We start from the raw sequence: 26841 nt of genomic DNA on the forward strand, positions 1-26841 counted from the left end.
GTACAGCATGCAAATCTGTAAAGTACAGACAGCAAAGCACAGTAAAACGCGGCACGCCTGTACACAGGGCTTCCCAGGCGGCTCTGGTAAAGAATCCACCTTCCCATGCACGGAGTCTTGGGCGACCCAGGTTCGATCCCTGGGCCGGGAAGATCCCCTGGAGTAGGGAATGGCAACCCACTCTAGTATTCTTACCTGGGAAACCCCACGGACAGAGGAGCCTGGTGAGCTACAGTCCACAGGGTCGCAAAGAGCTGGACATGACTGAGCGCATGTTCAGGCAGGCCTGTGGATAATTTTTTTCTCTCAATCCCACCTGCCTGTACATAACTGAATCCCCCCAACAACACTCTGTGGTACATACTTCTATCAGCGCCATTTTACAGATGAGAAAACTAAGGCACAGAGCTGTACTGTGACCGGCTCAAGCCCAGATGCCTGGTAGTGTCAGCACCGGGATTTGAACCCTGTCTTTTTCCAGAGCCTCCCGAATGACACTCTGTGTCATCACTGTAGGGACTGTGACGTCCCCCACCCCGGACCAAAAGGAACTCCGGCAGGACCAGTGTCCACTCGGCCCTGAGGTGAACGTGCGCGGCCTACTTCTGGGGCATCTGGCCCAAAGAAGGCGCCCAAGGGGTGCTTTATTTACTGGACTTGACAGGAGGAACAGAAAGAAGGAGGTGTTGCCCAAATATCAAGGGATTGGTTGTTTTGTTCCGACTCTAAGTTGTGTCTCTTTGCGACCCCATGGACTGTAGCACGCCGGGCTCCTCTGCCCTCCACATTCTCCCGGAGTTTGCTCAGATTCATGTCCACTGAGTCAGTGATGCCATCCAACCATCTCACCTTCTCCTGCCCCTTTCTACTTTCGCCTTCAATCCTCCCCAGCATCAGGGTCTTTTCCAATGAGTCAGCTCTTTTTAAAAATGCTATGAACCACTGCTTATGAGGCAGCTTGAGAACTAATTAAAGGGAGGGGGCACAGAACCAAGAGGAGAGGAAACAGGCAGAAAAGGGACTTGAACGGACCCACTCTGAGGAGCGGGCGGGTGGAAGAGCCATGGGATAGAGCCTTTGGCTTTTCCCAGCAAAAGCAGGTCGGGGTGGAATAAATGATCGCAGTGACTCTTCTTGCATTCTGATATTCTTGGAGAGGCAGGCAAGAGGGAAACGAGAGGAAAAAGAGAAAACCAGGGATGTTGCAGCATGCCGATGACATTCTAACCCTCAGACCTTTGGCCGAGCAGTCGTGGTCCTTACGCATTTAGTGTTCACTTGCCATCTCACTGACTATCTACCATGCACTTAGGGTGTGCTTAGTAATTATTTTCTCTAGTGAACAAAGCAAAGTCACTAACCATCTGGAGATCATACCCCAGACCCAGGCAGTTCAGCAGGGCAGCCACAAGTCACACGCGGCCCTTGAGCACATGAAAGGTGGCAGTTGGGACTGAGAGGGCCTGAGAGTATAAAACAGATGCTGCAATCATCAATCCATTAAAAATAAATGAACAGTTAAAAAAAAAAAGACAAACACCAGATTCTGAAGACTTGGTCCAAAAAATGAATTTAAAGTATCTCATTAGCAATCTGGAGAAGGAAATGGCAGTCCACTCCAGTGTTCTTGCCTAGAGAATCCCGTGGACATAGGAGCCTGGTGGGCTGCCATCTGTGGGGTCACACAGAGTTGGACACGACTGAAGCGACTTAGCAGCAGAAGCATTAGCAATCACTTTATATTGATTTGAAGTGACTGGATGTTCAATATAATATTGAGGCGGTAATACTATGGACTTTGTTTATTGTTAAGTTGTGTCTGACTCTTTGTGACACCATGGACTGCAGCACTCCGGGCTCCCCTGTCCTTTACTATCTCCCAGAGATTGCTCAAATTCATATCCTTTGGGTCAGTGATGCCATCTAACCATCTCATCCTCTGTCATCCCCTTCTCCTCCTGCCTTCAATCTTTCCCAGCATCAGGGTCTTTTCCAGTGAGTTGGCTCTTTGCATCATGTGGCCAAAGTTTTGGAGCTTCAGCTTTAGAATCAGTCCTTCCAATGAATATTCGGGGTTGATTTCCTTTAGGATGGACCTCTCTGCAGTCCAAGGGACTCTCAAGAGTCTTCTCCAACACCACAGTTCAAAAGCATCGATTCTTCAGTGCCCATCCTTTATGATCCAAGTCTCACATCTGTATACGACTACTGGAAAAACCACAGCTTTAACTATAGGGACCTCTGTCGTATGTTATATCATGTATTATGTCATATATTATAGATGTATTGCGTTTAATAAAACATATTGTTGAGCTAGACTGGGACCATCTAGTGTAGGGTCTTGGGCTCACATCTCCTTGGGCAACAGAATACAAAGGGATGGAAAACAACTGCGTGCATGGGCTGCTGGAGCAAATCTGAAGAACCGGATATAGGAAGACCACAGCCCACTGCCTTCCGGAGGCGCCAGCAGCAGAGGCAGGGGCTGCCCATGGCCCTGGCACACTGGCACCACCGTGCGTGTGCAGATCACCTGCACTCCGCCTCCGGCACCACCCATGGGCCCGCCCCATCATCACCCCACTTACCCCCACGGAAGGGGCCAGGCAGCTCCTCTCCAGATGGGCCCACCGCATCGTTACCCCACTTACCTCCACGGAAGGGGCCAGGCAGCTCCTCTCCAGATGGGCCCACCGCATCATTATCCCACTTACCCCCATGGAAGGGGCCAGGCAGCTCCTCTCCAGAGGCACCTATTTTTTGTTCTTACTCCCTCGTGCTGCGGCGCAAGCCCTGATACAGCCTTGGCTGGAATTCTCGATTTCTTTTCTATCTTTTTAATATTTATTTATTGTATCTGGCTGCACCTGGTCTCAGTCGCACCCACCAGATCTTCGATCTTCTCCGTGGCGTGTGCAATCTAGTTCCTGACCAGGAATCGAGCCCAGGCTCCCTGCACTGGGAGTGCCACGTCTCAGCCACCAGGCCACAGGGAAGTCCCCCGGTTTCTCTTAATTAAAGACTCCAGGGGCCTGTGTCTGTAACATTGTTATAATTAATTTCACCTGTTTCTTTTTAGCTTCAGAGTGTGTTTCCTGGTACATTTTCAATGTCCTATGTGCTTTGCATTGGCTTCTGTTGGGTGGCCCTGTTCTAGGGATTTATAAGCTAACAGATAAATACAGGTGTTAGCACAATACCCTGTACTGATGAGTGCTTTGAAGAAAAAGTGAATCGGGGCAAGAAAATGGAGAGAGATGGGAGGCGCTGGCAGTATTTTAGGCTGCTTGTGGTAGGCCTTTCTGAGGAAGGAATATTTAATTATCCAAAGAAGTAGATAAAGCTTGATTCCAAAAAGAACTGCATAGAACCTGCTCTTTCACTGTATTATCAGCCAAAATACTGAATGAATATTCATAGGAAAACTGAGGGAATAAAAACAGGTGAAATATTTTGTGCCTCCTCAAACGAATGACTTCCAGAGACTTAGCAGCCAAGAATAATGATTTTCTCTTATAAACAGTCACAAATCAGAGAACACTCTTGTGTAGGCACAAGTAGCAAAGAGCTTACAGATAGAGTTTCCTTTCCCTGTGCCTACTGACAACCACATCATTCATTTTTATTTAATTCTGATAAAACCCATGGATGGTGATGATGGGGGTGAGGACAATTAGAGCCTCGGGTCCCCAAGGCCTAGTTCTATTCCAAACAATAATTGTGTTTTCTGCATCTACAAAATAAATGCACAGTAGTGGTTCAACGGGGCAGAGAGACTTATAAAGTCTTCCGTGTTAAGAGTACTGCTATCACTGTGATACGGTAATCTGAGGCCCTCTCAAAAGTATGGTATAAAAACTTAAGCCCAGACTAGAGAGTTCTGCCCAGGGGAAATGAAAATAAACACCACGTGAAGCAGTGCAAGTCTTGAAGCTATAAAGAGTAGCTGAACTTTGATCATCAGGAAGCCCTTAGAATGTCAGGTGCTCACAGTCACAGAGCGGTTTGTTGGTGGGTCCCATCATCCACAGTGGCCACAGGTCACTGCATTTTGATTAAACTTGACAAAGGACTCAATGTTTGCTATTGGAACAATGGAATTGTATACATGACTCAGGAGCTGTTTAGTGGATTCCAATCAATGAAACAGTTTCAGGGTTTCTGCTTTCACACTCAGGGAGCCCTGGATACGTCACAGACCACGCCGTGCGGTTGACAGCAAGCCCCACACACTGAAACCCTGATGGAGACCAGACTCTGGGAATTAAGACTGTGACCACCACTTAGGAAAGAGTTCTACTGTATTTGTTTTATGCCCAGATCTTGGCTATACATGAATCAAAGTTTCTGTCTCTTCTCATTCCCCACAAGAAAAAAAAAGAACAGAGTATTTCCTTTATTTTGTAAAATTGCTTCCAGTTTTTCCTAGTGATTCTTAAAAACAGAAGCGTGGCCAGTGGCTTAATGGTCAGCTCCTGAGACTGACTGACACTTCTGAGCCATCATTTAGGGAGGAGTTACCTCGAAAAGTCCTGGGAAAAAATCTGTTCTAATCACTAATACGTTATGCTTTTAAAAATTAGGTTGTGGCCAGAATTCTCAGAATCCCTAAAATAAGAAGAATGATTTGGGTTATTATTCTGTTGACTGGCCCTTCAAAACTTAAAAGCAGTTGGAAAGACCAAGTCTATACCCCATGAGTGGAAAACTAAGTGTGTTTGATGACATGTGTTTGTATTTTTCACATACATCTCATCTCTATCTTACCCGCGGTTCACGTGCCTGCAACAGTCCACAGATATAAGCTCTCTGGTCGAAGTAACAACGCTGGTAAAGGAAACCCCAAAAGGCCCGGAAAGATGCATTCACACAAGAGGGTCATACTGAAATTTCATTAGAAAGGAAATAGGTCCTTAAAACAGAAACTGTTGGAAGATGCAAAGAGAATAGTATTAATGTACTTAGGTAGAAGGCAATTAATCAGCCTCTTTGCTTCCGTAGTTTCCAGCTGTAGAAATATGCCGAGGAGGGGAAAAACACCACCAGCATCTGCCCTAACCCTACTGAGTATAGGAAGGGCATTGACTCCAAAGCAAGGACTGAGGATGGGGGGTGCGGTGGGAGCGTGGGCTCTCCCTAACGACAGAAAGGCTTTCACAGTATCCGTTCCCAGACTATGAACACTCGAAGACTCCTAGCCAAGTACATAATAAAATTTTCTTCTGCCTCCCTCCCTCCCTCTCTCTCTGATTTCCTGTAGTTTATACTATTCACATGTAAATCGTGATTATTAGTGTAGCCTCTGACTTAAAGAATGGTGACTTTCTCTGCAAGATTCCAAAGCTTTCTTCTGAGAAGAAAGCCATCTTTCAGGAGATATTTTACTGGTTGAGAAAGGTATGCGTTCATTTCAGCAATTGTTAGATTTGAAACAAGAATATGAAAAATGACCCACTGATAGTGATCACAAGAGACGCCATCCACGAAAGCCTGTCTCTACAAACAGAAGAGGAACGAACACGACATTCTTCACCCAAACTCAAAAGACGGTCTTGTGTAATAAATCACGAATCTAATCCAAAAGTCAGACAATATTTGCTCCAAGAGATGACACTCTGAAATTTTCCTACAACTGATTTAGATCACGAGGTGAATTTTCTCTCTTTCACTTGGGGAGTACATAGTGACTGTGAGAGCCCTTTCAGAGAGGAATCATTGACCCCCTGCCTCTGACGTGGGGTTAGGGCGTTTGTCTGTCTCTGGGATAATTGAGCCCCTGCCTCTGACGTGGGGTTAGGGCGTTTGTTTGTCTCTGGGATACAGTCTAACCCTTGACTACAACTGGGTTCCGTGACTTGTTCAAATGTTTTCTGGCAATTTCTGATTTTTTCAGACAAGGACCAGAAGCTTAAATCCCACTGAATTAACCAGCTGGGTTATTACCAAGGTGGAACAGAGCCAGAAAGCTGAAAACACACACACCGTGTACGGTGGGGACAGAAAAGTCAGCCTTCACAAGGTTAGGATCATTCCAAGGGCTCAATGTTAGCTCAGTGAACTGGAAATGTTATTCCTTCTTCTTTTTTTTAAGCAGCAAGTACAGAATAGACATAATTCTGAGGTGAGCAATTCTTTGCCTCTTGGAACATACTACAAAGTAAAAAAATAACTGTCCCCTTCCTTATAACATTGACATCTCTAGATTAACCAAGAAGCCAAAAAGGAGAGAGAGGAGGGAGAGAAGGCAAGCGGGAGGGAAAAGTGAGAGTGAATAAGAAAGAGAGTACAGTGCTCCACAGTCACAGGACAAACCACGGAAACACACCTGACGCGCTGTTCTGCAAACTCGTCACCCAAGTAGCTTCCGTGTTCAATTAGTTGAAGAGTACATTTAAATAATATCTCCAATTTGCATGCGGCTTAGAGTTTATCCAGGCCCTTCATATAATATCATTAATTGTTTTGTCATCTGGTATCATTAATTATCTTTTATACTGGAGAAAGTCCAGGATTAAGGGAGCTTACATAAATAAGAAAGATCATGCCTCTAGTACAAGACTGAGTCAAAACAGACCTGGGTATGGGAATCCTCTGGTGGTCCAGTGGTTAGGACTCTGCACTTCTACTTCCTGGGGCCTGGGTTTGATCACTGGTGGAGGAATTAAAATCCCATAAGCTACGGGCCAAAAAACAAATACAATAAAAGAAACTAGACCTTGCTCCATGTCTCAGCCTTAGTTTCTGTTTTTTTTCTGATCCTGCCGTAGCTTTCATATATCTCAAACATGTTCACAGATAGTCCCGAGTTTTTATAAACCCTGTCACAAGATGATTTTCCAAGTTAAAGCACTGCACTAAATCACACCTATCAGTGGTTCACAGTACTGATTGAATTGAATTGTGAAGTCGCTCAGTCGTGTCCAACTCTTTGCGACCCCATGGACTGTAGCCAACCAGGCTCCTCTGTCCATGGGATTTTCCAGGCAATAGTACTGGAGTGGATTGCCAGTTCCTTCTCCAGCGGATCTTCCTGACCCAGGGATCGAACCCAGGTCACCCGCATTGTAGACAGCCACTTTACTGTCTGAGCCACCAGAGAAGCCTCACAGTACATTAGTAGATCCCAACAACTGGTCCACCTCCTTCTATTCTGCTCAGAAAGCACACAGGGATGGGTCACAGGCCTATTCTCCCAGCCCGGCATCTCCTCCCGTAGAAAACTACTCTCGCTCCATAGAACTGGTTCTCCACAGGGGTGACTTTGCCCACTGAGGGATGTCTGGCAATATCTGGAGTTATTTTTGGTGATCCTGAGCACTGGCATCTAGTAGATAGAGGCCAGGGGCACTGTTAAGAGGCCCAACGATGCACAGGACAGCCCCCAGCAAAGAGCTGTAGGGCCCAGGGTACCAGTGCTGCCAGGGACGAGAAATCCCGCTCTGGTCCCATCGCCCTGGGGCCCTGACCTCCTCCTGACCCCACACCAAGCAGGGTCGTGTTGGGGGACATGTCCTCTGTTTCCCTCTGAGATCAAAACCTGAAGGCCAACAGAAACTTGGTCCCGGCAGACTGAGAATGAAGACGGGGAGAGGCAAGCAGAACTAAGAGGGAGAGACACCTGAAGACCTGGCTGGAATCAGGCCCTGCCTCTTCAGCTCTTAAGCTCTGGAGCTGTATGAGCCTCTAAGTTTCAGTTTTGTAAGGGGATTTCTTTTCGGACTTTTGCTTATGCTAGTTTGACGTTTCCATAATTTGCAAACAAGAGTCTTGGCTTCTGCAGAAGTGAGTGAGACTGATATAAGAATACCTTAAATACTTTCTAACCAATATTTTTAAGACTATGTCATCTACCAATGCCAGTACTTTAACTATTTGTGTTCAGTCGCTTCAGCCATGTCCAACTCTTTGTGACCCTATAGACTGTGGCCCACCAGGCCCCTCTGTCCATGGGATTCTCCAGGCAAGAACACTGGAGTGGGTAGCCATACCCTCCTCCAAGGGATCTTCCTGACCCAGGCATCAAACCCGGGTCTCCTGCATTGCAGACAGATTCTTTACCACTGAGCCACCATGGAAATCCCTACTACTAACAAATAGCACTGCGGTCCACTGGTTAAAAACAAAGCCTCTTTCAAGTAGATTTATTACTACAACATTTATTTTTATTTATTTATGTGGCCGCACCAGGCCTTAGCTGCTGCACACAGGACTGCCGATCGCCACTGCAGCACGCAAACTCTTTAGTTGCGGCGTGTGGGATGGACTTCCCTGTGCTCCGTGCTCAGCCGTGTCCAACTCTGTGACCCCATGGACCACAGCCCACCAGGCTCCTCGGTCCGTGGGATTCTCCAAGCAAGAACACCGGAGTGGAGTGCCATTTCCTTATCCAGGGGATCTTCCCAACCCAGAGATTGAACACAAGTTGCCTGCACTGGCAGGCAGATTCTCTACCACTGAGCCACCGGGAAGCTCCTAGTTTCCTGACCAGGGATCAGACCCGGGCCCCTGCAATGGGAGCACAGTCTTAACCACTGGATCACCAGGGAAGTCTGATCTATACTGAAAGTAAGGAATAACCAAAATCACTAATGTATGTTTTCCTTCAGCTGAACAGGGAAGAAACAAAGCTAAATTTTTGAGGCTCATCAACCAGATCAAAGACCTAGTACGTGAAATAATTTAAGGAGTTACAGTGACCAGACTGAGCCCAAAGTCAGATCTCAAATGTCAAAGCAATCCCTTGATAGACAATGTAACAGGAGATGCACCTGAGTCTTTGACTCACCTTGAACCGAGAAGTCTGGGTGTTGTGATGGATTCTTCCAGAAAACATTTCAAGGAATCTCTGGGATGATTAAGAAGCATCTCAAAGTCAACATGTTTGGAGGGGGAGGATCCAGGAGGAGCAGGACGGACTCTCTGAGCTGAACAGATGGAGCTGATAGGCCCGGAAGACTGAAGCAGCCAAGTTCAAAGGGCAGGGTACCAGAGAGAGGAGTGGGGTGGGGAGACAGAACTCCAGAGAGAAGGGACCCATGTGGAGTCATCAGTTGACTACTGATCAGCACACACACCAGAAGAAACTTCACGAGACTTCAGAGAGAACCATCCTGGATTGCAGTGGTGACGCTAATGGTAAAGAACTGGCCCGCCAATGCAGGAGACACAGAAACACAGATTCGATCCCTGGGTCGGGATGATCCCCTGGAGGAGGGTATGGCAACCCACTCTCGTATTCTTGTCTGAGAATCCTGTGGACAGAGGAGCCTAGAGGGCTACAGTCAATAGGGGTGCACAGAGTTAGACACAACTGAAGCAACTTTGCACAGCACACATAAACAGCAGGGCTCATACAACCAGACTGGACAACCGCACAATTCCCAGACAATGGGCAGGATACTCAGAAGGGTCTTGCCTCAGTAGCAAGGAATAATTAGCCTTGGAGGCTAAACACTGCTCTGATCTTGGAGAACAAATCTTAAAAGCAAGACCTGAAAGGATCAAACTATTTCCAGGTCATTTAACTGCATCGCAGAACAAAGCTTGAGAATATTCATGGAAGCATAAAAACACCTCATACCCAACAAGGTCAAATGTATATGGGTGAACGGTTTAAAAAAAAAAAATTACTAGGCCTGCAAAGCTGGAGGAAAATAGGACCCAGCTGACACTTGTGATGCAAAAGAACTGCCTGAGCAGCCCGCAGAACCATGAGAAATAATAAACTACTGCTGTTTTAAGGCATAAATGTAGGGGTGGTCTGTTAAACAATAATAAATAACAGGGAGGGGGATCTCCTCTCCTCTGGAGTTTTGTTTGTCTGTTTTAATATTTACTGATGTGGCAGTGCGTTTTAGCTGTGGCACACGGATCTCTTAATTGCGGCACGTGGAATCTAGTTCCTTGACCAGGGATCAAACCTGGGCCCCCTGCATTGGACTCTTAGCCACTGGACCACGAAGGTCCTCTCTGGAGTGCTGAAGTGAAGTGAAGTGAAATGAAAGTCGCTCACTCATGTCCGACTCCTTGTGACCCCATGGACTGTATAGTCCATGGAATTCTCCAGGCCAGAATACTGGAGCGGGTAGCCTTTCCCTTCGCCAGGGGATCTTCCCGACCCAGGGATCAAACCCAGGTCTCCCGCATTGCAGGCGGATTCTTTAGCAGCTGAGCTACAAGGGAAGCCCCACTAGCCTCCAAACTGGTTTTCCTGGTTGCCTTCTCACCCTCATAACACCTCAATCGCAGTCAGCATGGTCTTTGTCATCTAGTCCAGGACATGTATACCTTATGCTCCCAACCCCCATGGCTCCCATGGCCGCCAGAGTAAACACAGAGGCGTCACAACCACCCACAAGGCCCTCCACCCGCCTGTGAAACACACTTAGGCCCCCAAAATGAATCACAGTTACTCCTCTTTGTGCTGTCACACTTAAGGCACAACTAGAACATCCTGATATCATATTTCCTGCCCCGTAGGAGAAATCTTAGCCATACAGTAGACTCAATACAAAAAATAAAAATAAAACACAACCTAACCTCACATCCAGGCTCCTCCTCTTGATCCTCTGGCTCCAATCATTTGTGTCTCCTTCCCAGTCCTCAGTGGTGAAGAATCCGCCTGCAGTGCGGGAGATCTGGGTTCGATCCCTGAGTGGGGAAGATCTCCTGGAGAAAGGAATGGCTACCCACTCCAGTATTCTTACCTGGAGAAATCCATGGACAGAGGAGCCTGGCAGGCTACAGTCCATGGGGTCGCAAAGAATCGGACACGCCTGAGTGACTTTCACTTTCCCACTCCTCAGGTACGCCTGGTAGCTCAAGCCTCAGAGTCTCTGCCCTTGCTGGGGCCTCTTTCTGGAACACTATTCCTGGATCTGCCTCTTCTAAAGGCCTCCCTTGCAGGAGGTCCTCCTCTGCCTGCCTGCAGGAAACAGGGCCACTTGCTGGTGTTCCCGGTCCTCTCCAGGTAGCACTGCACCCATCTGACATGTAATATGCTTTTCTTGGGCTTCCTCCATGGCTCAGACAGTAAAAAAAAAACCCACCTGCAATGCAGGAGACCTGGGTTCAATCCCTGGGTCGGGAAGATCCCTTGGAGGAGGGCATGGCAACTCACTCCAGTATTCTTGCCTGGAATATCCCATGGACAGAGGAGCCTGGTGGCCTACACTCCACGGAGTTGCACAGAGTTGGATGGGACTGAGTGACTAACACAAGAACAATGCTTTTCTTATTTATTTGTCAGTCCCTGAGGGCAGGGGCTTTATTGATTCTGAATCCTACTCTCTCTCCAGCAGCACAATTGGTCTAAGACCTGAAGAAGGCAATCAATCAACATATTTGCTGGGTGGAAAGAATGAAGAATGAAAAAGAAATGAATGTATGATAGACTACTAAACACAGGGGCCAGATAATGCCAAGAATAAATTTTCTCCTGCAGAGGTCTGAACTAAGAAGTTCAGAGGATGACATTCTTGTAAACGCTCTTACCCTCCAACTGCATCTCATCAGCTCTCCTAAATGCCTTACTTTGTTTGGTTATTATTAAGGTTATGCCTTTTTGCATTTGCATCAACAGCTTCCCCCCACCCCTCCACACACGATGAGGAGGGCTTGCTCTTCTAGTGCTATAGGCGAGATTCCATTTCCTAAGGTTGAATCTGAAAAAAGAAATAAAAACAAAAGCACCTACAATGACCACAAAGCAAAACAACACAGAACCAAACAGAAGCTAATGCGTGGAGTGTAAGAGGGTACCAGAGGAGTTTCTGGGGTTCTAAAATAGTCTAGGTCACTATCTGGTGGATGGTCACTCAGGCTTGTTCAAGTGGGTGAAAATCCATAGAGCCATTTATGATATAAACACACTTTAAAGCAGACCTATGTACAATAAAAAGTTATCAGCTATTCCTTGGAGATCCAGTGGTTAAGACTCCGCACCTTCACTGCCAACGGTCCGGGTTCAATCCCTGGTGGGAGAACTAAGATTCCACAGGCCTCGAAATGTGGCCCCCAAAGAAACCCCAAACAAACAAACTAACAAAAAAACAAGCATCTCAATAACCTACATCTTAATTAGAAACAACAACAACAAACCGTGATGAATGCTCAAGGTGCCGTACCCATCAGTGACACGTCACACCTCACCTCCCCGACTGGGTGCCCATCACGTGGTCTGTGTCGTCCTGATGTCGGGGCACCTCAAGGGCAGAACGAGGAGCAGTCTTTGCTCTCCAAACACTTCCCATGGGATCGGGGCCAAGAGAACAACACTCCCAAATGAACCAATGATGACAATGAAAAGGGCAAGAAATAAAAAGCATGACTATTCACTAAGCCTTTTCCCAACACCATTCCGTTTGGTAATTAACTATTTTTAAATGCCAAACTGCACTGTAGTACACAGTGACACACAGAAAATGGCCGGTTACCTTCCAAGAGGGGCGCCAGCAGGGGCCTCCCGCCCGGTGTCCTCAGAGCCAATGGAACGAGACTCAGCTGCTTTAAAAAGCAAACGAGAGTCTGTCTTCGGCAAACATACGACATGCGAGCTCCAGCTCCAGAGCGCACGCTCTCCCAACAGGCTGTGCGCGGCCCTTTGACTGGCAGCCGGGAAGGGGCGGAGTTCTCGCGAGGCTCTGGACCCGAGTCTCGCGTGCAGCGTCTGCACACTGCCCCCGCCGCCATCTTGATTGCGTTGGGGAACCCGGTACAGTGCTCCCCACACAGCCAGGCTGCTGAAGGGCCTGAAGTTCCAGGTGCGAGGCCTCTCCATCGGCCCTTGCGAGCCAATGAAACTAGACTGAGCACGGAGGAAAAGGGAAAAAAAAGATTAGCTTTTATTTTCTTACCTGGATTCTATCTTTATTTCTCAGGAATTGTTAATGTGGTTTACTCGTTCAAACCTAAATATCACACAATGAAGGAAAAATACATTATAGTCCTGTCCTAACAGGTGGCTCAGTGATAAAGAACCTTCCTGCCCATGCAGAAGAGGGAAAGAGACGCAGGTTCAGCCCCCGGGTTGGAAAGATCCGCTGGAGGAGGGCATGGAAACCCACTCCAGTATTCTTGCCTGGAGAATCCCATGGACAGAGAAGCCTGGTGGGCTACAGTCCATGGGGTCACACAGACATGGACATGACTGAGCAGCTGAGCACACACAGCATACATAAAATAGAAAATATCATGTTGGCTAGCCCTAAGAACTAAGGCATAAAGGTATGCTTAATGACATGAAAGGATGCTTATAATGTTCTTGACTAAACTGAGGGGAAGGGGTGTGTACAACATGGTATCTCACACACACGCACACACAATTCTAAAGAAAATACACCACAGAGATATCACAGGTTATCTCTCAGTGGTGAGAATGGGATGATGGTTCTTTTCCAGAACTCAGCTCTAATACAGCCTCTTTTTTCCACTCTTTCCAGTCCCTCCAAACACACTTGCTCATTCCCAGCTTCAAAGAAGACACCACCCTGACACCCATGGTCACTCGCGAGAGATGCTGAGGAGCCTGCCAAACCAGAATCATCTTGGAGCTTTGTCCTCTATTCTGTAGATGAGCCAGCATCCGCTCTACCTCCTCAGGTGCGTTTGCTCGCTCTCACCCACTCTGTCTCTCAAACACACACCCGAACCCACTCTACTTCTACAAACTTTCTCCATAGTCTCTGCCTACCAAGCCCGTCAGTGTCTCATAGTGCATCCGATACTTGAAAAATAAGGCACCTGTGTGCACCCCTGTTAAAGTAGAGGGTGAGAACATCAGAAGAAACCTGTGTGCGGAGCAATGTGGCTGAAACTGGTTTCTGGGCACTAGCAACCGGGTGAAAGGCCTGGACGGTCTGGGAACGTTGTGGGGAGGCCAGAGCGGTACTCACCACTAACGCTATCCCTGTTTCCCGGGGTCTGTTTAGCATGCACTCCAGGGGTGGAGCCAGCGCCCATAACTCCAGGAGTGAGTTGCAGTGATGCTGCACACTGACTCTCAAAGACTGTGTGAAGCCGGTGCCTGAGATCAGCTAGGGAAGGAACACAGTCCCAGTCTCTCCTTCACCGCCCACCCCACCTCTTGTCATGGAGGGTGAAGACACACGCGTGCTGCCCTGGGTGCTCCTTTAAGTGAAAGCCTCCCAGACTTGTTCATCACTTCGCTAAGTGCGAAGGATTTCAGTGCCACGCGAGTGGTAGATGTTGGGGATGTAGTTGGTTCACAGAACATGGCTGGCTGCCTTCAGAGGTTCATAGACCATGGTGGGGACAGATAACCAGGCAAAACAAGGCAGTGTGTCCAGGGATCATGGTTACTACACGGGTTGGGGGAGCAGGGACAGACTAGCAGGAGGGAGACTGGGGAGGCCTCCCAGAGCAGGTGACACTGGATTTCCTTGGTATCACCGTGCTCAACAAGGAAAGCGGTCTCAATTCTTCAGAGACAAGCAAAGACCCTGAGTCTGGCAGAAAGAGAATAGAGACAGAAGAGAGTGAAAACAGAGACCATCCAGAATGTGCAGACTCTGTGCTTCCATGCAAGAGGGAATTGGGCGCGGGTAAAGGATGGACCAGAGAAGGCGATGGCACCCCACTCCAGTCCTCTTGCCTGGAGAATCCCAGGGACGGAGGAGCCTGGTAGGCTGCAGTCCATGGGGTCTCGAAGAGTCGGACACGACTGAGCGACTTCGCTTTCACTTTTCACTTTCATGCATTGGAGAAGGAAATGGCAACCCACTCCAGTGTTCTTGCCTGGAGAATCCCAGGGACCGGGGAGCCTGGTGGGCTGCCGTCTGTGGGGTCACACAGAGTCGGACACGACTGAAGGGACTTAGCATAGCATAGCGTAGCATAGCAAAGGATGGACTGGGGATGTGTGCCTTCTCTAGGCTATCTTAGACACCAACTTCAGGCACTTTTCAAACAGTGAGGGGAGAGAGAAGCTCTTCAGGCCTTCCATCCGAGGTGTGAAACGGTCCCCGTTGTGTCCAAGCCACACAGGCTGTAGTGGGAAGACCAGACTGGAGGGAGGCAGAACCAGATCAAACATAATACCTGTGATGGAATATTTGGGGTCAGCATCCATCTAGTCACAGCTACGTTTTTTCCAGTGGTCATGTACGGATGTGAGAGTTGGACTATAAAGAAAGCTGAGCACCGAACAATTGATGCTTTTGAACTGTGGTGTTGGAGAAGACTCTTGAGAGTCCCTTGGACTGCAAGGAGATACAACTAGTTCATCCTAAAGGAGATCAGTCCTGGGTGTTCATGGAAGGACTGATGTTGAAGTTGAAACTCCAATACTTTGGCCACCTCATGCGAAGAGCTGACTCATTTGAAAAGACCCTGATGCTGGGAAAGATTGAAGGCAGGATGAGAAGGGGATGACAGAGAATGAGATGGTCAGATGGCATCACTGACTCAATGGACATGAGTTTGGGTAAACTCCAGGAGTTGGTGATGGACAGGGAGCCCTGGTGTGCTGCAGTTCATGGGGTCGCAAAGAGTCAGACACGACTGAGCGGCTGAACTGAACTGATCAAGTATATAAAAAGTAAACTAAATAAAGTATATAAAAAGTATATCAGCATGGGGAATTATGCTTGGCGGTCCAGTAGTTAGGACTATGAGCTTCCAATGCAGGCAACCTGGGTTCAGTCCCTGCTCGGGGAACTAAGATATTGAGAGCCTTGCAGTGTGGCACAAAAAAAACAATAAAAAATTATATATCTTGATTTTTTTATGGTGAATAAAAATTCTTTATAGCATTGGGGAGATTTTTTATTTTTAGTGTGATTGGGAGCAGTACTAGGGCATTGTTGGGAGGAATGGTCAGTCTTTAAAGGACAGTCTTCCCCCTTCCTTCTGATATCACAGAATTACGTTCTTGAAAATTTGAAGGAGCCTTTGGACTTGCACACAGACCAAAGAATAACTGCCAGGCCACAGTCATTCATGTGGGTTAACTCAGTTCCCTTTGCAGCCCTGCTGCTGCTGCTGCTGCTGCTGCTGCTGCTGCTGCTAAGTCCCTTCAGTCATGTCCGACTCTGTGCGACCCCATAGACAGCAGCCCACCAGGCTCCCCCGTCCCTGGGATTCTCCACGCAAGAACACTGGATCGGGGTGCCATTTCCTTCTCCAATGCATGAAAGTGAAAAGTGAAAGTGAAGTCGCTCAGTCATGTCCGACTCCTAGCAACCCCATGGACTGCAGCCCACCAGGCTCCTCCGTCCATGGGATTTTCCAGGCAAGAGTACTAGAGTGGGGTGCCATTGCCTTCTCTGTTGCAGCCCCGCTAGAGTGGGTTATTGTTCACGTTTCCTGATAACCCAAGACTCAAAGAAGGCAAGTCCATGTAGCCGATCATTGGGAGCTCCCCTGTGACACCATGGATTCCTGTTGACAGCACCCTGACATCTGTTGCATTCTTTCGTCTCTGTCACCCTAGATCTCATCACAGCGTCTTAGCTCCATTTGCACCTGGGTGTGTACTGTGTCTGTCCGTGAGCTTTCGACCCCTGGAGGCCGGACCTATGGGCATCACTCTCCTTCTCTTCATGTCTCCTTAGGATGGAGGAAGTCAACGGAATAGCCACTGCAGGGTCCTATGGAAACAGGTTTGAAACCCAGCATTGCCTCTGACTTGCTATGTGATTTGAGTCAGTCTCAGTTGCCCCACCTGTAAAGTGTGTGTGGTAAAAGTACCAGCTGCATAGCGTTCTTGGGAAGATTGCAGGCTATCGTCACCAGCCAGGTGCCTGGCTCTCATAAATATCATCTGTTAATATTATGTTTTAAATTCCCCACAAGAAAAGACTCCTAAGAAAAAACTGATAATAGGGATCAAGTTTGATAATTGAGATGAAGTGTTCACACTGTTTGACCCAGGAATTCTAGAGTTAGAGATCTGTGGATATACTCAAACAGGGACGATAGTCAGCAGGGATGACCAGGAGAAACATATTGATGTTAAGATACGGGAGGGTTTCTATACTGATGGTCAAAAGCTGCTTCCGCTAGCCCAGCAGTCCACCCCCACAGGTTGCCTTGGCCTCTCCCTGGAGCCATCTGGGGAGTCCCAGGATCCAGCAACTAAAGGGTTAACACTGGTTCCCCTGGGGACCCCCAGGACCCTGCTCCCTCTCACTGTGTGCTGCCTTCTGATTGGTCCAGACAACACTTTGCAGCTGCACCACCACCACCACCCCCCCCCAGCAGATCAAGGATGTTTCCCTGTTTCATTTGCTGCTTTGCATGTTATTTGTGTGGGTGGGAGGAGGGGCGTGGCACAAATCTGGAAGCAACCTAAGTGTTTCATAATAGGAGGCTCATTAAATAAATTATGGCATGTCCCTCCTATTGAATATCATGCAGCTTTATAAGAAAGAACAGTTGACTCTAAAGTGTAGACATTAAAGACAAGATGTGTCTTTCACCCACCAAGGCAGGTCACCTCTGCATGTATATTGTATAATCCCGCTTGTGCAAAATAAACGGAACAGACATTTATGGGTGAATATATCTATGTAACACATAATGAACGGTACATAGCATTCAACTGATACTACTTATTATTTAAAATTTTTGACCATGCATACTTGTTACTATTATTTTTACATTAGTATTGTTTTGAAACAGACAGGACTCTGAACAAACTGTAGTGGGTTTTGGCCACTGCAATCACCGGGAGCCCTGGGAACCTGCGATGTGCACTGGAAATACAGGGTTAACACCCCTCCCCAGGCAGCCTACTGCCGCAACCCTGCAATTAGGCTAATTAAGCAGCTTCAGGAGCTGGGCGGAAATGTAATTGGCGGCAGACACCTGAGATCTCAAAGGTAGAGACTCCAAGGCGCTCCTGGAGGGGTGCAGGCCCTGTGGAGGCAAGGAGCTCAGTGCAGGGCTTATCTGAAAGGATTCTCCTTCCAGGCTCCAGAGACGTTGGGAACAGACTCCCCCCCACCCCCCCCACCCCCAACCCTGGGGGCATTTCAAAGCGTTGAGAACAGGGGAATCGGTACAGAAAGGGGGTGAAAACAAAGTGGAAGCTCTCCATTCATTGCATTTTTTAAAGGGGTATTTTTCCATTCATTGAGAAAGAAAAAGGAGCCTCTCTTCACTGAATAAATATATTGGATTCTTTCAGGGCGAGAAGGTCTGAGCCAAGGCCTGGGGGTGGAACAGAGGGGTTCTGCAGGGCTGCAGGCTGTGGGTTCGGGCTCTTTGCACCACCTACCACTTTCCGAGGGCCCACTGTGTGCCAGGCGCCCGTCGAAGGCTCTTCCTGCTTATCCACGCAGCCCGCGTCTCCCAGTCTAGGACGGGTGTTTTGGGCCTTTATAACTAGAGTTACCCGAGTTAGCAAATACATTGCAGGATCCCAGTCAAATTTAAAATCTGGATAAACAATCTTTTTTTTCTTTTGTATAGACATATCCCAAGTATATGTTCCAAATAAGATAAACTGATCCTAAGCATTATTCATTTTTTATTTGAATTTTAAATTTAATTGGACATACTGTGTTTTATGTGGCAACTCAAAACATTTCTAAAGTACCTATAAGTCTTCGAGTCAGTAGGCTGTTTTATAATTAGTTACAATCTTTGTTTTCTTCCTGGTTCGTGATGCTGCATTTCGGTGGCTTCTTGGAGTGGTCAAACTGTGATATTATTATGCCCATTTGACATATGAGCAAACTGAGGCTGAAGGAGATTAATTCACTCCCCGAGGCTGCAAAGCCAACGGCACAGTCAGGATTTGAACCCTGGCAGGCTGCTCTAGGACTGCACCCCTGACTACTGTGCTTCTAACTGAGGAGCTACGCTCTTAATTTTTTTTTTTTCCCTTAAAATTCTGTACAGCCTTTTGGACCTGTATCTGTAGTTTCTTGCATAAGAAGAGTTGTGGTTCAAGTTCAAGTCATAGATTACAGATTTTCTCTGGTATTAAAAAATGAACTCCTTATATAAGTGTGTATCAATTTCTCAAGTATTTGACTATTAATTAGCACCTATAATTATAAGCCACCTTCCTGCCTAAGCACTCTATTTTTATAAGAAAGGGAAAAATAATGATAAAGTCAAATGATGTACATTTCCAGGTATAGTTTTGTGTCAATAATCAGTCAGTTCAACCCCTTAGCCCTGCTACTGGATCAGAATAATTTCATATTTTCAGTGGTAACCTTGGGTACCAAGATATCCTCAAAGTCTGAATCATACTGACTCTAATTATAAATACATTTGAGGAAATAGTTGATAACAAATGAGAAAGATTTTTATTTTTCCCTTCAATTTCATACCAATAAAACATGCCTTTACTTCTTTTCTCTAAAAATGAAGTAAATTTTCCTCCTTCCATGGAGGAGGCTCCCAACCATCAAGTCGATACAGATGGTGCTGTAGCTTGTGAGTCAGAACAGAGGGTAGAGTGGGTGTACCCTGTTGCCCTGGCTGCAGCTGGGAAGGGGTGAGGGCTAAGGAAATAGACTCTAAAATTATCAGCTCCTAACAAGTGTTCAAAGCCCAGCATTCATTCGTCCAACAAATATTAATATTTATTTAGGCTTCCTATACGCCAGGACAGTTCCAGAACTAGAGACCTGGAATGAAAGGGAAATAGGAAAAAAAATTATTTACTCTCATGGAATTCAGCCTTAGAGTGTAAAGACAGGAGATGAATAATCCAGTTATTTAGTGTGGCCAAGGGTGATAAAAAGTATGGAGGGAAGTAAAGCAAGCAGAGAAAAGGGAGTTGTTGGGGTTCTGGGGGACTCTCAGTGGAAAGGGGATATTTGAAATGAGGGGTGTCGACCACCCTCGTCGTCCAGTGAAGTAAGGATACACTAGGCCCCATGGGTTATGACGTCTGGGGCAGTGCTAGAGGCATTTCTTTCCTTTGTTTTAAGTATGATTCATTTAATTGTCAGCTTGATAGCTTTTTTTTTTAATAATGGCTGTGTTTAACGATTGATCACAAAATTTCTTCAGATCTACCAGTCAACTCTTGTGAGCCTGTATAAATCAATTCCACTCACTTCCCACCCTGTTTGCTCATTTAATGCCTACCCATCCTTCAGGCCTTAGTGGGTAAAGAGACCACCTGCAGTGCAGGAGATACAGGAGACTCGAGTTTGATCCCTGGGTCGGGAAGATCCTCTGGAAATGGAAATGGCAACGCACTCCAGTACTCTTGCCTGGAAAACCCCATGGGCAGAGTACCCAACCCGGTGGGCTGCAGAATCAGGCACCACTGAGCACAGGACCTTCATGCCTCAGGAGTCTTTGGTCAGGGAATTCTCAGAGCACCCGCCGCAGGCCTGTCTGCCTGTGTTACCTGATTGTATGTGAGATGACTGCTCTATTGTTATCTTGACCCTTCCAGAGGTCAGTTCCCTGAAACCAGTGTTCTGGTCTGTCCTGCCTCCAGGGCAGGACACTCCCAGAGCTTTGTACATAGTGGGTGCCCTAAGAACGTTTGTTTAAGGCACCCATGAGTGAGTATTTCCAGTAAGGCTTTCTCCACATCTTACATGTGCAAGTTTTGGTGGTGGTGTAAAGTTATGTAAAACTTTGTGCCCGAGGAGTAAATCATTTATTAAATAAATGGCTGGCTCACTTTCCAGCTCTTTGCAGGAGCTTTGTCTTTTTTTATGTCCTGGGCCCTGTTGGGAGTCTGAGTAAGCCTGTGATGTCCTCTCAGAATTTTTTTAAATTTAAAATCATTTATTTTTAATTAGAAGATAATTGCTTTACAGTATCGTGTTGGTTTCTTGCATATATCAACGTGAAGTCAGTGACGGGTAGACGTAGTCTCCTCCCTCTTAATTCTTCCTTCCTCAGAATTGTTTTTAAATCTATAAAAATGTATTAGCAAGCAAAGAAAACCAATTATATTAAAATGCAGTTACTTAAAAAAAAACTAACAAATACGTAATATGATAATATGTGTTTTTTTATTAACACACTAAATGACAAGGCCAGCGGGAAGTCTAATAACAACTGTAATTTTGAAGTGGCAACAACTTTAAATGATACTTCAAATAATCTGTGACTGATGTGATATGAAAATATCTGATTTCCCCTGGTGACAGAGTTTAAATTACTGCTAATTTTTTCTTGTGATCCTTGGGCACCAGGTTAAAGATTCCTGTGGAGAGATCCATCAGCCCACGGATTCAAAAGAATTCATACAAAGGTCTCCACGTAAGAAAGAGACTCTCCAAATGAAAAGCCAAGATTTTCTGTCAGACGTCCCTGAATTCAGCTTCCTGTGCCTGCCTCTTGTGGGCTTAGGGACCTTGCACATTCCTTAACTACTCAGCTTCAGAGTCATCGTTTGCTGAGTGGGGCTAATGGCAGTCACCGCCAGGGTCTGCTTTGATGCTTAAATGATAGAGAACCGTGCCTGACATGTAATCAATGCCCAGAAAATGGCAGCTACTATTTCTACTTTAATTATGCCGGTTCTTTTTGACGGGGAGGCTCCAGTGCTTTTAACAGAATCAAGCCGAGCCATTCACTGGTGACTCAAGTGAAAGTGTTCGTCTCTTGTTTCCAGCTCTTTGCAACCTCATGGGCTGTATAACCCACCAGGCTCCTCTGTCCACGGGGTTCTCCAGGTAAGAATACTGGAGTGGGTTGCCATTTCCTACTCCAGGGGATCTTCCCCACCCAGGGATCGAACCCTGGTCTCCTGATTGCAGGCAGATTCTTTACTGCCTGAGCCACCAGGAAGCCCCATTGGTAACTTAAGGGAGGGAACCTACCATGGGGTAGAAAGCCGTGGGCCCATGTATATCAGCTGATTCTTCTAAGAGGACTTCGGGCTTTTTATTAGAAATCACCTTGATCAGAGGCGCTACAAGGCCAAAGAGGAATATACACAAGGGTGCTGAAGCCTTGCTGGTGGCATCCGCCCTCCAGGTGCAGCAGCCGGACCCAGACCGGGTGTTCCTCCAGCCCAGCTTACCCAGGACTACCCTGTTAGTGCTTGTAGTTTCCATGGGGTTCTTTTTTTTTTTTTTTTCTTAATTAATCTTTTATATATGACTGCGCTAGGTCTTCGTTGCTACAAGAGGGCTTTCTCAAGTTGCAGCAAGGGGGTGCCTTTCTTCATTGCGATGCACAGGCTTCTTATCGCAGTGGCTTCTCTTACTGCAGAGCAGGCTTCAGTAGCTGTGGCATGTGGGTTTAGTTACCCTGCAGCATGTGGGATCTTTCTGGACCAGGGATCAAACCCTCGTCCCCTGCATTGGCAGGCGGGTTCTTAACCACTGGACCACAAGCAGGGTCCTCCGTGTGATTCTTAATAGCATCCTTTTTGCTCTTCGTAGCATCCCAGTCTGTATGCTATAATATTAGATAGTTACTGTGGGTAAGGACCACCCTTCCCTCTGAGCACCCAAGCCCCTGATGAAATTCTTTTGAAGGAACAGTTAATATGACACATTTTCCCTTCCTTAGCAGAATTCAGACAGGAAGTTTGCGGGCTCTGGATTCCTGGTCCTTTGCTTCCAGGCTTCCGGAGTCATTCTTGTATATGGGCTTTGGGCGTTTCTCAAGGTGGCTCAGTGGGTAAGGAGTTCACCTACAATGCAGAGACACAGGAGACGTGGGTTCGATCCCTGGGTGGGGAAGATCTCCTGGAGGAGGAAAACGGTAACCCACTCCAGTATTCTTGCTTGAAGAATCCCATGGACGGAGGAGGCTGGAGGGCTCCGTCCATAGGGTCACAAAGAGTTGGACATGACTGAAGCGACTGATATGCAGATGACACCATGCTTATGGCAGAAAGTGAAGAGGAACTAAAAAGCCTCTTGATGAAAGTGAAAGTGGAGAGTGAAAAAGTTGGCTTAAGGCTCAACATTCAGAAAACGAAGATCGTGGCATCCGGTCCCATCACTTCATGGGAAATGGATGGGGAAACAGTGGAAAGAGCGTCAGACTTTGTTTTTTGGGCTCCAAAATCACTGCAGATGGTGACTGCAGCCATGAAATTAAAAGACGCTTACTCCTTGGAAGGAAAGTTATGACCAACCTAGGTAGCATATTCAAAAGCAGAGACATTACTTTGGCAACAAAAGTACGTCTAGTCAAGACTATGGTTTTTCCTGTGGTCATGTATGGATGTGAGAGTTGGACTGTGAAGAAGGCTGAGCGCTGAAGAACTGATGCTTTTGAATTGTGGTGTTGGAGAAGACTCTTGAGAGTCCCTTGGACTGCAAGGAGATCCAACCAGTGCATTCTGAAGGAGATCAGCCCTGGGATTTCTTTGGAAGGAATGATGCTAAAGCTGAAACTCCAGTACTTTGGCCACCTCATGCGAAGAGTTGACTCATTGGAAAAGACCCTGATGCTGGGAGGGATTGGGGGCAGGAGGAGAAGGGGACGACAGAGGATGAGATGGCTGGATGGCATCACTGACTCGATGGACGTGAGTCTGGGTGAATTCTGGGAGTTGGTGATGGACAGGGAGGCCTGGTGTGCTGCGATTCATGGGGTCACAAAGAGTCGGACACGACTGAGCGACTGAACTGAACTGAACTGAACTGAAGTGACTGAGCAAGTACTCACCATGGGCTTTGGAGGCAAAGAAACCTGGCAACAAAGTAACCGCCCATCCTGCTTCGCCTGGATTAGAGAGGTTTTTCCATATGCGGGGTTGTCAAGGTGAAAACTGAGGCAGTCAGGCTTGTTGGTCATGCTGTTAATAACTGGACTCAAACCCTGATTCCACTGTTTACCACTTGCGTGACCCTGGTTATTTTTTTTCCTCTCTGAGCCTCATTGTTTGGATGTCCCAGTGGGAATAACAATGTTTACCCCCACAGTAGTATTATAAGGATTAAGTAAGATAATATTTTTCATAAGGATTAAGGGAAGTACTATATAACAACTCCTCCAATGACTTCCATCCAAATAAAACTTAGTAATAAAACCCAAAGTCCTTATCGTGGCTTACGATGTCCTACACAGTCTGGTCCTTGGGCAGCTTCCAAAATAACCCTTCCTGTCTCCCACCTCCCTTTGATCCCTCCGTGCAAGCGCTGGCCCTCACGCTGGCCCTTGCACACCACGCTGACGCCTCCTCTGGGCCTTTGCACTTGCCTCCCCTTCTGCCCGGGATGCTGGTCCTGAGATCTCCTCACCATAGCCTCTGTATCAGCGACGTCTCTACAGAGAGCGCTTCCCTGGTCATCATCTGAAACGGCTTCGCTGTCACTCCCTGTTGCTGTCCGGCTGCACTGTCTTCCCTCACAGCGCTGTCACCGCCTGACGCTGTGTTCACTGCTGCTGTCTGGGCTGCACTGGGCGCGTCTGCGCTGTGTGGCCCTTCGCGGCAGCGCGCGGGCTTCTCAGCGGTTGCAGCGTGCAGGCTTAGTTGCCCCACAACATGTGAGATCTTAGTTCACCAGCCAGGATCCTGGTCGGACCTACGTTCCCTGCATAGAAAGGCAGTCTTTTTCTTTTTTTTTTTTTAAATAAATTTATTTATTTTTAAATTGAAGGATAATTAATTGCTTTACAGAATTTTGTTGTTTTCTGTCGAACAACAGCACGAATCAGCCATAGTTATACACGTGTCCCCTCCCTCTTGAACCCCCCTCCCACCTCCTTCCCCGTCCCGCCCCTCTAGGTTGATACAGAGCCCCTGTTTGAGTTTCCTGAGACATACAGCAAATTCCCGTTGGCTATTTTACACATGGTTAAGTTCCATGTTACTGTCTCCATACATCTCACCCTCTCCTCCCCTCTCCCCTGAAACGCAGATTCTTAACCACTGAACCACCAGGGAAGTCCCTAATATTAATTTATAAACCATCATATTCAGTTATCTAATACTTGGCTTCTCCATTGATCTATACATTCCCTGAAGCAGATACTCAGTTTTAGTCACTGACTCTATCTCCCCTATGCCTTGAGCAGTGGCTAGCGAGGGCAGGCAGTACTTTTAGAAGGAAATGAACACATCGGACACAGCAGCAGGGCTGCTGGAAGACCCAGCAACCAGAACCAGCTTCTGCTGGACTCAGAGCTGAGTCCGGGAAATGGTCCCCATCCTTGCGGCTGCTCCTCTGTGGGCCTTTGGGAAATGCTAGGAAGGTCTGCTGGTACCTGTATGTGCTTCAGGAGATGCTCGCCAGTTTGTTCATCAATCGGCTACATCCATGGGGTCGCAAAGGGTCAGACATGACTGCAGTGACTGAGTGCATGGCACGTGGCTGGCAAGTGCCACACCACATGTTCATCGGCAGTCCCACCAGCTAAGCCCACGGGCTCTCTTCCTTTGCTGGGGTCCGTTTCCGGGGCAAAGATGAAGAGGCATCCTTTCTGAGGCAGGATGTGAGGTGGAAGATAACTTTGAAAGCCAGGATTAACCTAAAATCACATTAGCCAAGTTATGCCTGAAAATCCCTTGAGCCTAAATCTCCCGTGGTGTGGGTATGGCCTGGCATATACAGCTCTGGGGCCCTTTTTGTACATGTTCAGGTTGAAGATCCTCTGAGCCGGACTAAAGAGACGAGCACAGGGAGCCTGTCTGTGCCCACGTGCTTGCGCGCAGTCAGCCCTCCCCGTCCCAGGACGACTGTCCCAGCAGGGAAGGTGGTGGTGGAGAGCTGGGGAGCGGCCTTGCTTATCGCAGGGCTCAGCTCCACGCACACAGTTCAGTCTCTGTGGCCTTGATGGGACTTCATGGCTTTGTTTGCAGTTGTGAGAATTAACGGGGAGAGTGGTCATTGTGAAAATGTGTATATTTGTGTGGTAGGAGGGAAGGGAGACAGGTGAATTAAATTCAGCCTAAAAATTAAGTGTACACATGCATTTCACACTGACTCCTCAGTCACCAGTATTTTCATGTTTTAAAGATGCCAAGGGCAGTGCTGCTTTCTCTGAAAAGAGGAAAGCTAGAACCATCCGTTCATCCTATATCTTCCTCTTCTATATTCTGGAGCGGCGAAGGGCGCACAGAGGTGAACGGCTTCAGCAGAGTCCCCTCCCTTGGGCCGCTTACATTCCAGAAGTGGAGACAGACGGTGGACTGGTGAACAGATATGCCTTGGCCGGCGAGGGTGTAGAGAAGCTGGGCCCTGACACGCTGTGGGTGGGAATGTGAACCGCCAGCCACTCTGGAGGACCAGCTGGCGGTTCCTCAGACGTTTACATATAGAGTTACCATGTGACCCAGAAATCCTACTTCTAGATCTGTACCCAAGAGAAAATGAAAACACATGTCTACGCAAAAACTTGAAGGTTTACCGACAGAGTTATGTGTGACAGCCAAAAGGAAGACACAGCCGGACGCCCACCAACTGCTGAACGTCTTAAAAAATTATGTAACATGTCTATACAGTGGAGAATTATTAGGCCATACAAAGGAATGATGCGCCCAAGTATGCTACACCCTGGGTGGGCCTCGCAAACACTATGCTAAATGAAAGTAGCCAGTCACAAAAGACCACATGTTACATGATTCTATCTATAGGAAATGTCCAAAATAGGCAAATCTAGGACAAAAAGTAGATGAGTGGTTTGCTTAGGGCTGAGAAAGGGGATAATAGTGATATCCAGAGGGTACCGAGTTCCTTTTTGAGATGATGAAAATGTTCTAAAATTGACTGTGGTGATGGTTACACAGGCTATGAATATACTAAAAACCATGAAATTGCACACTTTAAGTGGATGAATTATATGGTTTGTGAATGATATCTCAATAATGCTGTTAAGAACAAAACAAGTACATCCTGGACCATCACGAAGAAAATTACTATGCAGAAAATAGAGCAGGAAGAGGGGATACAGAGATTTTGGGAGAGAGCAGTGTGCTTTCAGATGAAA

At 47.2% G+C, this 26841-nt stretch overlaps 1 protein-coding gene and 1 long non-coding RNA gene across 9 annotated transcripts in view; one reads left to right on the top strand and one right to left on the bottom strand.

Moving 5' to 3' along the window:
* Positions 1 to 13218, bottom strand: part of LOC147359955 (uncharacterized) — a 33818-nt gene extending 20600 nt beyond the window's left edge. For 3 of the 8 annotated variants that reach the window (XM_086331288.1, XM_086331292.1, XM_086331289.1), the window contains exon 1: positions 12435 to 13218. In XM_086331288.1, the coding sequence (XP_086187414.1) occupies positions 12435 to 12778 (344 nt within the window). In that variant the 5' untranslated portion in view covers positions 12779 to 13218. Of the gene's footprint in view, positions 1 to 6574; positions 6677 to 12434 lie in introns of all 8 variants that reach the window. The other 5 variants (XM_086331287.1, XM_086331290.1, XR_015138815.1 and 2 more) reach the window with 4 other exon arrangements.
* Positions 13219 to 13439: 221 nt separating this feature from the next.
* On the top strand, positions 13440 to 19533 carry LOC147359957 (uncharacterized). Its single transcript, XR_015138816.1, has 2 exons — positions 13440 to 13599; positions 16451 to 19533. It is a non-coding gene; the product is annotated as an uncharacterized LOC147359957 (long non-coding RNA).
* The last annotated feature ends 7308 nt before the right edge of the window (positions 19534 to 26841 follow it).

Source organism: Bos grunniens, chromosome 13 (assembly GCF_055505025.1).
Source record: "Bos grunniens cultivar Pamir isolate PY7600 chromosome 13, Bosgru_T2T1.0, whole genome shotgun sequence".
NCBI lineage: Eukaryota > Metazoa > Chordata > Mammalia > Artiodactyla > Bovidae > Bos > Bos grunniens.